General features: G+C 40.9%; 1 protein-coding gene across 1 annotated transcript in view; it reads left to right on the plus strand.

The window, feature by feature from the left end:
- TMEM132B (transmembrane protein 132B) overlaps window positions 1–17,382 on the plus strand; it is a 234,110-nt gene that overhangs the window by 195,553 nt on the left and 21,175 nt on the right. Inside the window, exon 5 of the mRNA XM_009997682.1 lies at window positions 5,073–5,216. Coding sequence (XP_009995984.1) covers window positions 5,073–5,216 — 144 coding nt within the window. The remainder of the gene's footprint in view (window positions 1–5,072; window positions 5,217–17,382) is intronic.

Consider the following 17,382-nt stretch of genomic DNA (forward strand, 5'->3'; position numbering starts at 1 on the left):
CAGGAATGACCTTCTAGCACTGACCAGGCTTGAGGACTAGTGTGTGGTCACACTTCAGGCCTCACTCTGACACCTGAAAACTTGCTCACTAGTTGATTCCACAAGGGGCTCTACAGAAAGGATGTTTGCAGAATAAGGAATGAGCCATTGTTTGGTCCTTTACTGGGTCTTATAACTCCCTTCACACAGGCAGCCTCTGCAGCCTGCAGGCAACTCCTGGGCGGGCAGGGCTGCCAGGTCAGCCCCTGAGTAAGGAGTGAGCAGGCGCCTGCCAGAGCAGCCAGCAGCACTCCTGCCAGCTGTGCTGGGGGCTGTTCCTGGGCATGAAGTGGACTGACTATATGAATGTAGGGAGGACAAAGGGTGAAAGAGCCAGGTGAACTCTTTGAAAGATTGTTTGTGTTTTCTAATGTTTCATAGATTTGCAATCCCAGTTGTTCATTCTCCCCACTGGGTGACAAAATGGTGTATGTTACCTGATCTAATGGTGGGAAATATAAATAACTTTTTGGCAAGCACGTTTCATTAATATGTATTGGAAACCTAAAATGCTATTCAGCTATGAGGGGGAAAAAGTACAGAATTGCTTTGGATTATAATATTTTCAGCAAAGCATCTAATTTATATATTAAGCTTGCTTAATGGAATTATATTGCCTTGCTCTTTGATCTGAAGAAAAGGGTGGTGAATAATTTATCAAATAAAAAAACTCTCCCTTAGCCCAGCCCACACGTCACAGTCTGCCCTATAATTTACATTTTCTAAGAGATGTCATTTCCAGGCAGGAAAACTGGTTCCTGAAGACTCTTTCTAATATTACAAATGTGTTTTTGCAAGGTACACTCTGGGAAAAAAAATAATAACAAAGGAATGCAATTCTGCAGACAAATGTTTCAGCTCTCTGCCTTCTTTACTGAAGACAGTAATTTCAACTAAATGCCAAAAGACATTTAGCTGTAGCATTTGTCAGTGGAATAGGGTTGGCTTTAGGTTTCTCTCCTGATTTACAATTGAGTGTTTATTGGTTTTACTGTACTGTAGCATGTTTTGTTAACCTCTAAAAAAATGCATCCAACTTGTGCATTAATCACAAGGATGATCTGGGCTGGTGTGGGGCTTTGTGCCCTGCCAGGCTTCATGGAAAGGATGCTGGCTGCTCCCAAAGGGATAGCAAAGGTGCACTGGTGGCTTTGGGCTGGGTCTAGATAACCTGTGTCCAGCTCCTGGATCCTGAGATGGTTTCTCCTGAGATGCATAATCTGTTTCTCTATGTCTTTAACCAGAAGAGGCAGGGAAAACTGTCGTCTCACAGTAGCTGGGTAAGGTGCATAGAGTCACAAGCCTAAGTGGCTTAGGTTTGTGTGGTGGTTAAAGGCTAATTATTGGGAACTTTGTGCCTGGAGTTCCTCAGCTGGTTTGTGTTGCAGTTGTTCCTCAGTAATCCCTGCTTCAGGTCACACACACAGGGAACAGCAGTGGTGGTGATCACAGCTCTATCATCACTTTTGACATGTCTTCCATTCATATTGCCACCCATTTGTCCAAAGCAATGAGTTTTCAAACATTTACTATGGCTGAGCACAGGTTTTATTCATATTTAAATAAAGCCATTATCCCGGCCTTGAGTTTCAGTAGTTTTCTGCTCTTCCTCTTGAGTATTTCTCTCAGTAGTCCCATCTAATCAGCTTTAGATTTTAATTAAACAGCTGTCATTGGCTTCCTAGTACTGTTGCGACCTGATGTTGTATTAAATTTTAATTTAGCCTAGGCTGGATAAGAAGTAGATTCCTTCAGACAACAAAGAAATGCTATTAGCAGGTTACAGTTGTAATTAAGAAGAGCTCTGCTGAAGTGCTAATGCATTCAGGTACAGAGAAAAAGCTGGAGATAAACACACACATAATTATTACTCAGGGATAGAGCCTGCAATATGAATGTATCGCTTCCACCTGGGCTGCTTGAACTGAAGGTTTTGGTCAAGATCTTACAACTGAAAGAAACCCTTGACAAAAGAAACAGGATGGGATTCCCAGTTTTTCACCTGGGACCTTTCAGTCTCAGCAGTTAGAGGTCTGTGTTGGTGATCCGGATGTTTCACTGATGCTGTGCCACATGGAAGGACCTGCCTGTGTAAATCAACATTATTACCCCTCTCTACATTTCAGATGCTGTTAGTAATAACCAGCACAGATATCTTAAAGTCAGCAACACTTTTTTTTTTGTAGTAAACCCTGCCATGGAAATATAAAACAAGCCTAACAGGATCTAGATGAAATGCTATTACGTGCTGAAGATGCATTTAAAAAAAAAAATAGTCTGTTTCATCTAGAGGACAGACAGTTAGTTCAGTTCTGCCTTCATATTTCATCCTCAGAGGTAATATATTTTTTCAGTCTATAAATAGCTAGCTCTTAAGAAGATATTTACACAGCCTATTATACTCATGTAACACTCGACCCAGGCATCAGGCATTTGAAATATTGATTTTTACAGTAGAATTGCTTACCAGTGAAGTGTAGTTTTTGTGAAGCAGCACCAGCTAATTAACGCAGTGAGTACCTGTACATGCTGGGAAGGAGGGAAAGTTCAGGACAGTGCTTGTGTCAAGAGTAGGAGGAGCTATTTCAGAGTACCCACAAATACTGGGGTCCCAAAGTGTTTCTTCTAGGAACTTTTCTCTCCTGTTCATCTTCACTGGGACTTTATGAAAGGAATGCAAATGTCTTTGTAAACTTTGCATTATCATTCAGAGCATCAAAGTCTGACAGACTAAGCAGCACTTAGAGTTAAAAGGAGGCTGGAGGTTTTGTTTACCCTTTGTCACACATGAGGGGTCAACATGAGGATGATACAATGAACAGGGCAAAAGGAGAAATTTCTCCAAAGGAGAAATTAGTAGAGGTCTGTTGAGAAGCTGATTCCAAGTCCACGGAAGTATAAATAAACCTTTCATCTATGACTTAGTAGAGTTTTGGTTGAGATTATAATTGAATACAAGTGCAAGGAGAGAGTGGATTTGGAAGTAGAATTAGATGTATGTTTGTTTTTTAGGACCTTGGCAAAGATACTGTTTCCCATGATGCACTGAAGAAGAGTGTCTGATGTTGAAATAGCCACTGGCAAACTGCTGCTTGGGAGCATTTTGACATGGGACCACCGTGTCTTCATCATGTATCTGGCATATCTTTATACTGGATTGATGGCCTGGGATTTATGGAATATTTACTGGTGGTTTGGTGAAATCTTAACTACCTCTTCTCTGACATACTTGTGGATGAAGCACTCTCAGTTTCTTTGTCTGCCTTATACAGCCTCTTTCCACCGGAGGGGCATCTAATGGTTTTCTTTCACCTGGCAGTGCATTTTCTTCCTCATTTTGTTCACACCTCAGTCTTTGTAAAGGTTTTACAATTGTTCTTTCACACTTACACTTTTGTCACATACTTCTTTCCTTCACATTGTCCCTCCCTCATGGATGGCAGCTGGGTATAAATGAGCCTATTCAGCAGAAACAGAAACTAGACAGTCATTTACTGTGTAAAACATCTGGTTTGTGCCTCACAGAGAACAGAACAAAGACAGTATATTTATTTCATGAGGTATTATTCAGAGAAGCGTCTCTGTTCAGGACAACACTTAAACACCTGCTTAAATCACATTGAAGTCTAAGTGTCAAGTTGAGCATGTACTTTTAGTGCTGTTCTGAACAGAAATGGACTCAAGTACATGCTTAAATGCTTTTGTGGAACATGACTGCCTATAAAGCTCTAGTAGATTGTATCAGTTAGCTGGCACTAGTGTTATTAGTACTTCAACTCATTTAATTCAGGGCGCTTTTTGTAGAAGTTTCCAAATATTGATTAAAAATACATCTTAGGTGCAAGTATTTATTGGTCTTCTCCAGCTGTCCTTTGCTTGTGGTCAATGCCCATTATTTTCTATCAATCTAGCTAGCAGACAGAACCAAATGATAGTGAATATACCTCCCTATGCAAGCTGCCATCAGATTTTTCACTAAAATCCATTTCTTCTTCCACCAATTCTAATAATGGAATTTAAACTTAGATTAGTTGGAAGCAACTTTCCACACCCCACCCCCGCACTGGCAAGCAATTAGTTTTATGGAAGTTGAAAAATTAAAAGCAAATTGATTCAAAGCAGTATTTCCTATTGCAGGCTTTTTGAGAAGGCTGAACTGAACCTCTCTGAAAGCACACATGGTTCCTTGTGTTGTGTGTCAAGTTTTGGGCCTGCAGGGAGCACTGCTGGAGCAGAGACAAGCTGCTCTGGGGGTCTTCAGAGACTGTTCCCTTCCAGTCTGCATACCTGCTTATGCAAGACGGGGACCTCTGTAGCAACTCATTTGGAGTAATTAATCAAACTGCAGCCATACTGAGACACAGAAGAAGGATGTGTTAATGGAGTCATTAGAGTGCCAGCACTGTGAATTCATCAGGATTAGAGAGAAATATGGTAAAACGTCTCTAGGTGGGATTTTGGTGGGGAAAGATTAAAAATAAAAAGTATATGGATGGTATTGCTTAGTTTGTAATCCCCTGCCTCATGGTTAGTTTTTGTTATCCTGTATTTACATCCTGAAAAGGGAAAATGGTCAAATGGCAACACCGTTAGCTGGAGCAGTAAGGAAGAAATGCTGTTATTGTCATGTTTGATAATCACCACCCAAGCCACTGGCATGATCTGGGGCAAAGGGGTGGGAAGATTCGCTGGCACCTTCTGGAGATCGTGTCCAACTCAGCTGTGGTGCTGCCAAGCTGCAGACCGTGGCACGTAGCAGCGTTACAGGTTGCACTGCCACGGCAGCCAGGCCTGTACATGGGCTCAAAAAGTAAATCCATGTGGTCCAGATGCAACTTTGAGCTTAGAAAAATGTTAAACCAGTAGTTAAACCATTGATTATAGGGAGCTTGAAAGATGAATGCAAGGAAGGGTCTCTCTACAGCCCTGTCCCTGTCAGAGGCAGGGTTTTGGTTCCTCCCTCTGACCCCTGTGGCATTTCATGGTTTTATGCCCCTCTAATGCCCCTCCCTTCTGTGTGTGTGTGCATACAGGACACTGAGGTCCTTAACACGGCCATTCTGACGGGCAAAACGGTGTCTGTTCCAGTCAAGGTGGTTGCTGTGCAGGAGGATGGGTCTGTGGTCGATGTTTCGGAATCCACCGAGTGCAAATCGGCTGATGAAGATGTCATAAAGGTAAGGCACCCACCTGAGGTGGAGAATGGAGTTTTCCCCCTTCTCTCCTCCACCGCCACCATATTAGGACCTATCCCACATTCAGGAGTTTACATCAACAAGGTGTTTTAAAGTCCTGGCTGTTTCTGTAGTGGCAGGTTGTTTCCAGCTGTGCTATGAGGAGAGTGGTCTTAGTTTTCACCCTTCTCCACCGCCACCATATTAGGACCTATCCCACATTCAGGAGTTTACATCAACAAGGTGTTTTAAAGTCCTGGCTGTTTCTGTAGTGGCAGGTTGTTTCCAGCTGTGCTATGAGGAGAGTGGTCTTCAGAGGTTATGCAGAGTTAGAATGTTTCTATTTGTGCTGGTGTTTTCCAAATGGGAGGGAGGGCAGGGATGCTGAGAGCAGTCCTCAGCTGTCTTTGCTGACCAGTCAGTGCTGATGAGAAAGGATGTGTTGTCTGATACATCCCACTTGGGAAATGTCCCCACACAGAGCTATTTGTTTTTGTGTGGCTTTCCTGCATCCATTACTCCATCATAATGACACGGTATAGTGTGACAGTGCACAGCAGGGCTTCCTGCTTGCTTCTGACTGCACCACCTGCTTCCCAGGAGTTTCTTACAAGCAAAGATAGCAAACTGTAACAAAATCTGGAGAGAACAGAAAACAACAACCATTCTGCAAAAATTCTTAAGCCAAGAGTTGGGAGCTTTTAAACCTTGTTGTGTTTTGGTTTTCTCTTTAAATAATATGTTCACCTTGTTCTCACTCCCTGACATTGAGATGAAAATAGTGTTAATGTGACTTTGTCAAGACACTGATTGCATGACTTCTGACACCATTGCTTGACTTTCAGCTTTTAGCTTGCTGTTATTTTTAGGCATAAAAGAGGTACTTTTGAATACTTTTAATATGATATTTGCTTTATTTTGTGCTTTGGTTCATTGCTACAATGAATTCTGTACAGGAGTTACAGGGGTTTTGGTATTATTTGAGTTTTTTAGGGCAATTATAGAAAGACAGGAATTCCATGGAAGTGCAGTATATTATATATAGATTCTAACAAATAAGGTAGTATAGTCATGCTTTTTACATGTAGTAATCCTTTAACCTGTAGATCTTACTATAAACTCTCTGTAGCTTTCAAGAAACAAGTTCCTTCCCAAATTCTAGCTATCCATTGTGCCATGTGTGAATGTATGCCAGACCTGAGCACCCCTTGAAGTTTTCTTGAGATTGCATTTGAAACCCTCTAATAAAATTGTGATCTGCAGATGTCGGGGAGTTGTCACATCTCACAACAGTGCCTGTTTAAAGTCCATTTAGTTCAATCAGCAGTTGTCCATACAGATATCCTATCAAAGCTGAGCATGAAGTTAGTTGTTCTGATTCCCAGATTTAAAATGTCTACTGAAGCTGGCAACTAAATAAGGCTTGACATGACCTCTGTGAGCAGAGACAAGATTTCCAGTTGCAATTTTGGATTATCCACTTGAAGAAAGGAAAACTCTTGCCCTTTGTCTATCTTCCTTTTCTTGCTTTTTCAAAATGGGTTGTATACCTAGGTGGAATTAGACCTCCAAAGCACCTTCAAGTTGATGAATGTCCTCTCATTCCTTCCAGTGATCTGGCTAGAGCAGACCAAAACACATGCCAAAATTCTGCACAGGTTTTACTAGATTTTCACTATGATCCCCCTTTTTATTTTGGTAGGTTGTGTACACATCAACCTCTGTGAAATTATTTGGGTATCAAATCACTGACAGAAGAGAATCCTTCTGGGACACCTTCCCAGACCTGGTATCAATTCTAATATATTGACATAATGAACGAAAGTAAGAGGTTTGCATGTGGTCTTCACTGAGTTTATCTTGCTTTATCTTGGTGATATAAAATGGGAGTAATGTTATTTTTGTGAAAATTGCAGCATCCTGATAATGCATTTCAGTCACAAATTACTTAAAGGTGCTCTCAGACTGAATCCTCTTCAAACATAATTTTTAAAACGGGAAATATATGTATTAGTTGCAATATTGATTCCATAATGATTAGTTAGCTGCATTAAATTTTAGTACAGGGTTTATATTCCTATATTTTTTAAGAAAAAATAATATTCTCTTTACAAGCCCCTTTGGTAAAGTCAATATTGACTTTGCTTCCAAATTTGTGTTGCTTTCTTTATATAGGTTGCACTGCTAAACCCTCTAAAAAGAGCTGTCAGGCATTTTGGATGTAATTGCCTAATCTTCAGCTTCTTTTCACTGTTAATTCTCCCTTTATTGTTTCTTTGTAATTGGAGAGATATTAATATTCTTTTGGGCAGAACAGAGAGTGTTGTATTCTTAACCTTTTATTTCTGTTTAATAGCTAATGATAATGATTTAATAGACAATTAAAGAGACAATTCTTTGATCACTGCTGCAACACACTTATTTTCAATTAAGACACAATGAATTGAAGCTAGTTTAAGTAAAAACTAACTTTGTCCCCAGAATATTATGTATTTATACAAAACGTGCTTATCTGGGCAGCTACTTGATATAACTCAGAGATGGTAAAATAGATAATGATGGACAAGTGATTTATTTGTAGGCAAGAGATGTGAATCTTTCCTACTCTAAGCCATATATCCCCTCTGTCTAACAGCTTAATAGCTTCCCTGCAAGAGAATACTTCAATCCACATTTCTCAAAGCCTACCTAATTAGTACTAAGTATCATAAAACCCACCTATTTCTTTTTGACCTTGCATTTCCTGACCTTAGTGTGACTTGATCCTTGAAGGAATCTCACAGGTAAACTTTCTCAGTTGAACTACAGCTGATCTTTACAGTTGGGCATAGTTCCTAATAGCGACCAAGCATGGTTGATGGAAACATGTCTGTGAGTCAGTGAAACTGCTTATTCTGTTATTGAAAAGGAACACTGAATACTGCTGGCATTTGAGGGAAAAGATTGGTCTATGATTAAGGCTCTGAAATGCTTCTCAGCATTAATTTCCATATCTCTTGCTGATTTCCTGTGCAACTGTGGGCAAATCACTCATTTCCCTTGGAATTTTGCTTCCTTATTTGCAAACAAGGCAGAGTAATACATCCTTTTTCCAGCCTCAGCTGCCTTATGTAGTTTCTAAAGATACTGTTGACTCTGAATGGACAAAATCCTTATCTCCACTGGAGTCTCATTAACTTTAGTGGTCTTCTGCCACAGATTCACTTGAAAGACTTTTCTCCCAGCTTTTCCTTCAAACCACAGCTAAATAGGGTCATGAAGCCAAAAAGAAAGAAGTCGTGGAAACTTGATAGAATTTATGCAGAAATTATTCAGGTACTCTGGAGATGGGCAATATACTGAGAGATAGAGGGGCTGTAGGCATGGTGGGATGAACCTTTCTATATGTATGCTGAACCTGGGGCCTCAGGTGGGGAAAAAAGCCTTGAAGAAAAAGATTAGAGCAGTTGTACCATGGCAAAGACCTCTGCACATCCACCCTGTCAGGAAGTATAAGCACTGCTGAAGTTTTGCTGGCCTCTTACAGAAGGTTTCACTTGCTCACCAGTGACCTTTGAGCCATAGTTAGATGAAAATAAAGAGCTAGACCATCATCAGTGATGGAGGGAACACCTTGAGGTGGCTGTATTACAGAAGGAAGTCTAACCTGAGGAGCTTTGGCACAGTCTAATCTTTACAGCTGCTTAGAATCTCCAAGCAAGGTCCATGTCCTCCTTTTTCTTTGCTGTAGATGTGCCTTTAAAAGCCTGAACCATAGTAATTTCACATGAAGAAAAATTCTGAAATCATTGTAGTTACATGGTGGTCATAAACATCACCCACAAAGCAGCATCAATGAGGAAGTTATAATGACGAGGAGAACTTCTTAGTCCAAATGTTTATCTCAGTAGTGTAAAAATGAAAGGGAGACAGCTGCCCAATTAATTAATTCCTGGATTAGTCATATTTTCATGTCCTTTGCATTATGCAGAAATTGACTGATGGTTCAAAATAATGTCTGCAGTAATTCAAATTGCATTCATGGAGTTAACAGCATGAACTAATTTAGCCTCATTTTTTTGGTATGAGTAAGGTCCCCCAGTTGAGCTGAAGGGAGCAGAGGGCCTCATCCTGCCCATTTCTGCCCACATGGAAAGTGCAATAGAAACAGGCTCAGTGTGCCCAGGCACACAGTGAGAAGACTGGTGCTTCAGTAATACACCACGATCTCCATCTGTGCCAAGATGCACTTTCCTGTTAGCTTCCTAGAAGAAATCACTTCCATGAATTATTTTTCACCTTTTCATAATTTCCTGTGTAATTATAATGAAAGTAAAATGAAAACCATTCCTACCCCCTACTTTTCTAACACAAACCTTATCTTGAACTCTCTATAATTAATGTTAAAACAATAGAAGATCTAATTTTCCTAGCAACAGCCAGCTAGGCTTTATCTAATATGCAGTAAAAATAGTGTAAGACAGGCAGGAAAGGTGATGGCTGAAACAGACTGAATCTGAGGAAGGTTCTTCCCTCTTCCAGACAAAAAGCAGATGAACAACTAGGACCTTATTCAACAACCCTGGGCACAGTGATCTCTAACCCCAGCACAGTAACTGCTGCAAGGAACAATGGGAAAAAAACAGCAAGGGAAAGGAAGGGATACTGAATTCTCCAATTTAGATGATACCGGATGTTTAGGAAGAGTTCCTTGGTGCAGATTCACAGCACATTCTTAGGACAATTTACAGAAAGAAGCACCTGCCTGGAGCTGTTAAATGCAACTAGTTATGCAGGAGCTCTCAGAACAAAGCCAGAGCTTGCAAATTTTAAATTCTGCTGCTGCTTCACCATTGAAGTATGTGATAAAAAATGTAATGTACTTGTACATAAAGTGGAGCTAATCTTGTTTCTCCATCTATCATATTTCTGAGTACCTATCAGTATATAACCTAAAGGCTATATTTTGTGGTCACTCACACAGAAATTAGCTCACTCCAGGAGACCAAACACTTTGTAGAAGCAGTGAAAATACTCCCTGCTTGTTTATATGATGGATTTACTTTGGTGCCAGTTGGTTTATTATAGGATTCATTTTGAACTAGTTCTTATTTTTTATTTTGGTGCTGCTGAATGGTTCAAGATTGACAGCCCGGAGGCTTGACCACTCTGTCTTGCCCCTGAAGAGGGGACAGGTTGAGGCTGTGGCAGCAGTTCTTGCAACTAGAAAGCTTTTGAAGTGCCAATGTTTAATTTGCTGGGTCCCTCTCCATGTCTGTGCTGTTCTGCTAATCTCACCTGATTAGTGCCAGTGAATCAGTATCATCATCTCCATGAAATCAGCTGCTAACAACCTTCAGTCACTGTCAGTTTCATCTCCATCCATCTTTGGGAGCTGGGAGGTAAGGGAGTCTGCAGTCCATTACGAAGCCTCTGAAATAATGACTCCCCTGGTGCCCGGCAGAGCCAAGAGGTTTATGGCAGTAAATAATTCCAAAGCTGAACAGAAAGATTACTTAGGAGGTGGGGATCCTGCTTGGGCCTGAGGAGGTCTGGGTTACCTCTCTGCTTTACTCCAAACCTCCTCTGTGAAACTGCTGGTCTCTGTCTCAATAGCACCACAGTGATGATAAGGATCCTCCTGGCCCAGTGGGATTTATTGGCATGAAACCTATTGAAGACTCTGTATCTTGTCTTTTGTATCTGCAGACAGGTATGTCTCAGTTAGAGCAATAATTAAATATCATTGAGCTGCTTGCAGTTCATCAAACTTATAAACTAGAGCTTCTTACTGTTTCTAGCTATTTCAGCCAAAAAAGCCACCCTCTTTGCCCCCACACAAAGTTCATCTTTATGAGTCATAGGAGACAGGCAGGAGAGCAGAGCAGATCAGCTGCAATATGTCGACTGTTGAATTAAGGATTTTGGTTCCTGTTGAAATATCAGAGGTTCTGACACTGAGGTCACCAGATTCTCCTAATTAGTTTTCTAGCTAGACAAAGTATGATCAGAAAACTATAACAGAGCTACTTACTGCATATTAAAGATTTAATCTTGAAAAACTCTTGTTACACAGCAACATGTTGAGATCTGCATTGTTTTATGATCGTGCCAAGCTAAAACTTTGTGTCTAGAATCATATTTGCACACAAACCAGCTCCATGTATAGCAGCAAAGATGCCAATGAGGCAGTCTCACAAAATCACATATTGGAGAATTAATATTCTGTACACAGTACACATTGTACACAGTTTATAGCAAAATATGTGTGTATCTTCCTGAAGCTATTTTTAAACACACACAGTCTTCAAAGCCAGCTTGAGGAAAGTGTGTTTTGTCTGGGAGAGGATCCGTTAGGAACAGACTATGCCGACATATGCAATCACACAGATTTCAGCAGAAATGCTTATGGTGTCTTCCAAGGGACCAGCTGCTGCTTCAGAGGAAGAAAACAATTCTATGGCTTAGCATTTAGCTGCTCGGAGAGCAGAAATGCAAAGGGCATGGATCCCAGGCCTGGGAACCCATCATTAGCCTGAACCACAATATCGCTTAGGATAAACACTGCATATTTTCTCCTAAGAATAAGCAACTCAGGCCAGGCTCAACAAAAGCAAATGCAGCAACAAGTAGCTGTTGTTAGGAGAAAATAACAAACTTCTGGAGGCTTCTTCTCCAAGTTCTGTAGGAAAATAACTCTGCTTTATAAACTTTAATGCAACTGGCCACTAAAATATTTTAACTATGGATGCTTGAACCTCATGGATTCCAAAGCTTTTATACCTTTTGAACTATCATTCTGACTGGGAAAATTAATTCAGATTCCCATTGTCATCCAAACCTCTGGGGCCAAAACGTGTTCTCAGCTGAAGTCACACTACTGTGTGAAAGGCACTGGAGTGACAGAGGTGTTCCAGAGAGTGACATTTGCTCCATGTGGAAGGTAAAACCGTGATTAGCTGTCAGCTATGGGATGGGAAAAAAAGTGTTTACCTTCCATCTTGTCCTTTGCTTTCCGGGTAGCCTCGCATCACATTTTAAGAAGTGTTTTGAGCACCAAAAAAGTACATTATGATGTACTTACAAGCTGAATCTTTCAAAACCCAAACAGGCTTTATTTCCAGAGAACTTTGTGCCAAGGCACCTCAGCGGTGCCTGGCATGCTCAGCAGCCAAACCTTTGCCTTCCTCTGGTCCTGGGGATCTCAGTCAGATTTGGAATGCAGCTTGAGTATATATTTCTGTTGTTTAATTTCCCCACAGCTGTATTTAGCAATATGTTCTGAGATGCACTCCCTAGAGATACATAATTGGAGCTGAGGATGGAGATGATGATGCTGACACGCCACCGTCATTTTGAAGTGCAGTTAATTTATTTGACATAAAAAGCACCTATCATTGACAGTAACCAGCTCCCTTTCTCCTCTGTTGTAGAAGGGATTTTCATTCTTGCTATGTTTTTAATTATTAATATTTTTACATTCTCATAATTAGAATTGGAAATCAGAATGAAAACTATTTTTACTTTCTTCATAGGAACATCAACAAGAGGAGAAATAAATGTAGCTAGACAGATCTGTACCTTTGTACATCAGGACTGAGGTGTATCTGGGATTTTGAGGAGATGAAAATCAAGCTTTAAAGAACGGTCACCTAGGGTAGATCACAAAAGCTCAGTATTCCCCTGTTCATTATAATCATTGAGCAGAGATACATGAAATCCTGCAAGTGTCAAGGAAAGGCTGTAAAATGCACATCTACTTAATTGGAGAAGATTTTGGTGTTTGAGTTGCATACATTTATTATTTGTAGAGTGCTGGCAATGTACTCAACCCTGTGTAAAAGTGGTGTGGACACAGTGTCTGCCTTACAGATCTCACAGTTGAGCAGGAGTTCCACAGAGCTTACTGCAATATAGGCATTTTGGGAGGTAATCCTGTGCTGTTACTTGTACAAATACCCTGTGCAGCTTAGCAGTGAAGAGGGGGATGGCATTTCCCAGGGAGTGGAGATTGCCCAGCAGGACAACTAGCAAGGGGAGTTGAGCTGCATTGTTAGAAATTATAAGTTCCTAGCAGGAAATGCTATCTCCTATTTATATGCTTTGTTTGCTCTTTTCCAATTGCTGCTTCTGAGATTACTGTTTGAATTTAATTTGCAACCCCTCCCCAGTGGCTTTCAGGTTTTCTTCTGAAAATAAGAGAAAAATCCTTAAGATTTTTCTTAGCTCTTCCTTAGATCTCTTTTGCTCAACATTATCTGCTGCAGAGCAAAATTAATGTATCCCCTTCCTTACTGTTTTTCTTCTTAATTCATTCCTTTCCATAGAAACTCAGCAAGTGCCCATTTTCTAAGCGAGATTTATTTAATCGCCTGAGCCCAGTGTGATCACTGTCTTCCAATCTAGTTGCCATTTGATGCAATCAATATTTCAGAATACAATTATTATCTTTTTCCTCCCCAAAACGGAATGCTTTATGGCCAGCTGGTAACACTTGGCTGCAAAGGAACATAAAATACTGATAGTACTGTGTGAAATAATATGACCTTTGATTGTGAGGTCTTCCCCAGCCAAGGGCCTGAAGGTGATGTGAAACAGTTTCCTAAGATGAGGCACAAAGAAATTTATTATTCTGATAGTAAGAGCATAGGCTGGGGAGGTGGGGAGGGAAGGAAGGAGAAGACGGGAACGCTGTGTGCTCAAGTATTTCTCACTGCTTTGAAAGGGCCTTTCAAAAGTACATGTTGCCAGGGGAGATTTTTCTCTCCACATCTTTTATTGCCACCCCACAAATAAAAGATTTCAATACACCAACACTGGAAAACTGCAGACTTACATAGTCCCTGCCAGGCAGAAGCTGTAGTTGTGTACATTTCCCCAACATGTAGTGATTTTAGCATGAGACATTATCAGTGTAAAATGAGAAAATCTTTCCTTAGAGTAAATCCCCCAGTGCTGTGTTTTTAAGCACATTTTGTGCACTGTAAATGCCAAGCAAACATTTGCAAACTCACTGAAGGAAGTACTGTAACTGGGGACAAAGTAACACTGAAGCAAGTAAAGGGTAGAAGGGAAACAAAAGCTACACATAGGGGCTGCATTTTTTATTTAGAGCAGACTGCCAGACTTGTGCCTCTCCTCATTAGAGCTTGTCCTACTGCACTTTCAGAGTTAGCCTCCTCCTGCAGAGGTCCAGGGATGGTGTTTTGTCTGTTCAAGCAAGGTAGCACTGGGAGGAAACCACATGAGTGCAGCTGGGTCTTAAATAATTGCATTTAACCATGGTGAGATGGGGAAGATCCAGCCGGCGCCATTACAGTGCAGAGTTGAGACACTGGGAGGCTTCTCTTTTGTTCTAGTCTTTTCATAAAGCGAATGCCCATGATGTATGGAAGTTTCCCGGTATTCTCTGAGGAGTTCTATAACTATTTAAGTTACAGCTTGTTTGTTTTGTACAATGTTGCTGGTGAATATGGTCGTCTAAATGGGCTAGTAGACAGCCATTTGCTAAGACCTTCTGTTCTTAGCAAACTTGACAATGTGGCTTGTTTAATCGCCTTATGTTATTATCGATATTTGCATCTTGTGTAACTAATTTTGCTGAGGAAAAATATATTATTGCCAACTTTGATCTCCTTAATTCTTGAAAGAAAATTCCTCTAGCTTTGGCCCATTTGGAGAATACACAGATGTTTTTTTGAGGAGCTTGACCCACTCCTTGGAGAAGGCTGTTGACATTGTACGAGTGTCCGTGGGTCAGGATAGGAAGGGATCCTATTTAGTGAGACTGAAGAGATTTTGAAGGTGCCTGCTGCTGCCTGTCTTTCAAGTAATTATTTTTCTGTCTGTCACTGGAAGTACAGAAAGAGCTGCAGCAAGCTCAGGGAAAAGCCTGGTGTACCTGAAAATGAAGGTGATTCTAAATAAAGAAGGCTAGGATGAGACTGAAGTATGAGAAGAGACCTAAGGAAAAGAAATAAGAGGTATCCTGGAAAGAGGGAATCTGATCAGATGAAATGGACTATAGATGGGCAAGGCAGAATGTGTCTGCACAAGAATCTTTAACACTGAATCATTAAGTGCAAATGCCCTGCACTGAACAGGAGTTCATTGAGAACTGGTGACCAGCTGCAGACTGCCATGCTGGGTGACAAGGAAGGCAGCAAAGTGTAGACACCTCCCTTGTGGCTGTGCGTCCCACTGGATGACAGGCACCTGTGCATGTCTAGCCAGCCTTTTGGCTTTCAGACACTGACTGTCCAGCTCTTAAAATGTCTCAAAAGGGCCACCTTAGACACTCATCAGCAACCTACATGAAGAGGAGGCAGGGATCCCAGTTTCTTTAGCCCCTTTTGAATATCTTTATGTGTGGATAATAAAACAGATAGGGGAAGGCACAGAGTTTAAAGGGAAAAAAATGAAATAAAAGCTGTAAAGAAACTGCTGAAAGGGAAGTCTGTGGAATCTATTAGTGAATAAGGTGAATGGGCAGGAAAAAAAATTATTATTGGCAGCAGGTGTAGTTAAAATCCCAAACAAACCCTCACTAAGCCCTCCTTTGCCATAGAAGCGGGAGATCAATGCAAAAAACTATTTGAAGATTTCAGGATGAAATTGAAAATGAAGCCACAGAGTAGAGATGCCAGCTCTCCTATCACAGTGCCCAAAGTGCGCTTGCAGCGTGAACACTGGGAAAAAAAATATCCATGTGATATCAGCTGAGAAGCCAATATTAAGAAAAGTCCCAAGATCAGTGAAGAAGAGAGGGAATATGAGTTTCCTATAGAAAATACAGGCAAAATCTAGAGAGCCTTCAGTGCTGGTTCTCACAGGGAGTATAAAACCCACAGTTTACCTGTGACGGGGATGCATGGGCTACAGTATTAGTTGCACGTGCCTTGTGTTCTGCTTGGGCAGAAATTGTGGCAGTCATAGCACTGGAATACATTGTTTAATTTGCATGAATGGGGAAGAAAGTATCTCCAGAGAACAATAGTACAAGAGAAAAATTATGTATTAATTAAAAAATGAGATGGTGCTTCACATGAACTTGTTTTTTGTAGCAGCAGGAAGGTAGCAGATGAAAGCAAGATAACAACCCAGGAGTTCATGTGAAAATAGTAGCTGTTATATATACATGTTTTGTGATGAAGTGAATTGGTCTAACTTTAGGAAAACAAAGAAACCTTTCTGTTCTGTTCCCATGTTTTATACATTCTTTGACTGTGGCATGTGTTTCTGTATCTACACAGACCTAAGAGAAGATGTTTAAAAACAAACCAAAAGAGAAAAATCAAAAAAATTCAAGATTAAACTTACGACAGGTCTCTACAGTTTGTCACTTTGTGTTTGAGTTGGAAGGGTGTTTTTTTCACACAGATTCAATAGGGAAACTGAAGAGCTTTACAGATCCATCTTGGCATTTAGCTGGAGTTCATAAAAGTATGTGCACTGTGGCTTTAGATGGGAGGAAGACTGACAGGAAGAACACTTAATTGGTAGCTGGATTTTAACAGGGTCTTTTTTTGGTGAGAAAAAGGCTTAGCCCACCCTGAGACCACCAGGTCGTATGGGCTTTGGAGCAAAGATGATGCAGTAAAGACAGCATTGCAGGAGTCAGGTAGCTCTGCTCTGTTGTGTTGTTTTTGTTGGTTTGCTTGGGGTTTTTTTGGGGGTTGTGGGGGTTTTTTTTGTTTTTTTTCCTGAGAATTCCTGCCTTAAAGTTAATAGGAAACTATTGATTTTCATAGCTCATGGTTTGTGAAGAGCTCTGTGGATAAAGGTAGATTTTGTGTCATCCAAAATGTAAGATTTTGACATTTGTTCTCACTGTGATTAGCAGGCTTTAAAAAAATTGTCCTCAAAAGAGAGAACTCAGTGGTCTGTTACATGTATTGCAGACCCTAATAGTCCTTGGGTCTGCAGCCCCCAGCACAGACTTCCTGCTGTGATGTCTGTGAGCTTTGGCCCTGGCACCCCAGGCTGCTTAGTGCAGGGCCACCTGCCCAGGGCTACTTCTGAGCCATGCTCCTCAGGGCTCCTCTTCTGTTTGAGGATTTTAATAAGCTGTGTTCCCTTTTTGGTAAGAAGGATTATGACAGTTAATTCTCTTTGTGAAATACATTGAGATGACTGGCAGAGAAGCCCCAGAGAACTATAATGACCATTCAGTGCCTTGTGGCAGGGGGGG

The sequence above is a fragment of the Chaetura pelagica genome, unplaced genomic scaffold, assembly GCF_000747805.2.
Source record: "Chaetura pelagica isolate M959 unplaced genomic scaffold, ChaPel_1.0 scaffold45, whole genome shotgun sequence".
Taxonomy (NCBI): Eukaryota; Metazoa; Chordata; class Aves; order Apodiformes; family Apodidae; genus Chaetura; species Chaetura pelagica.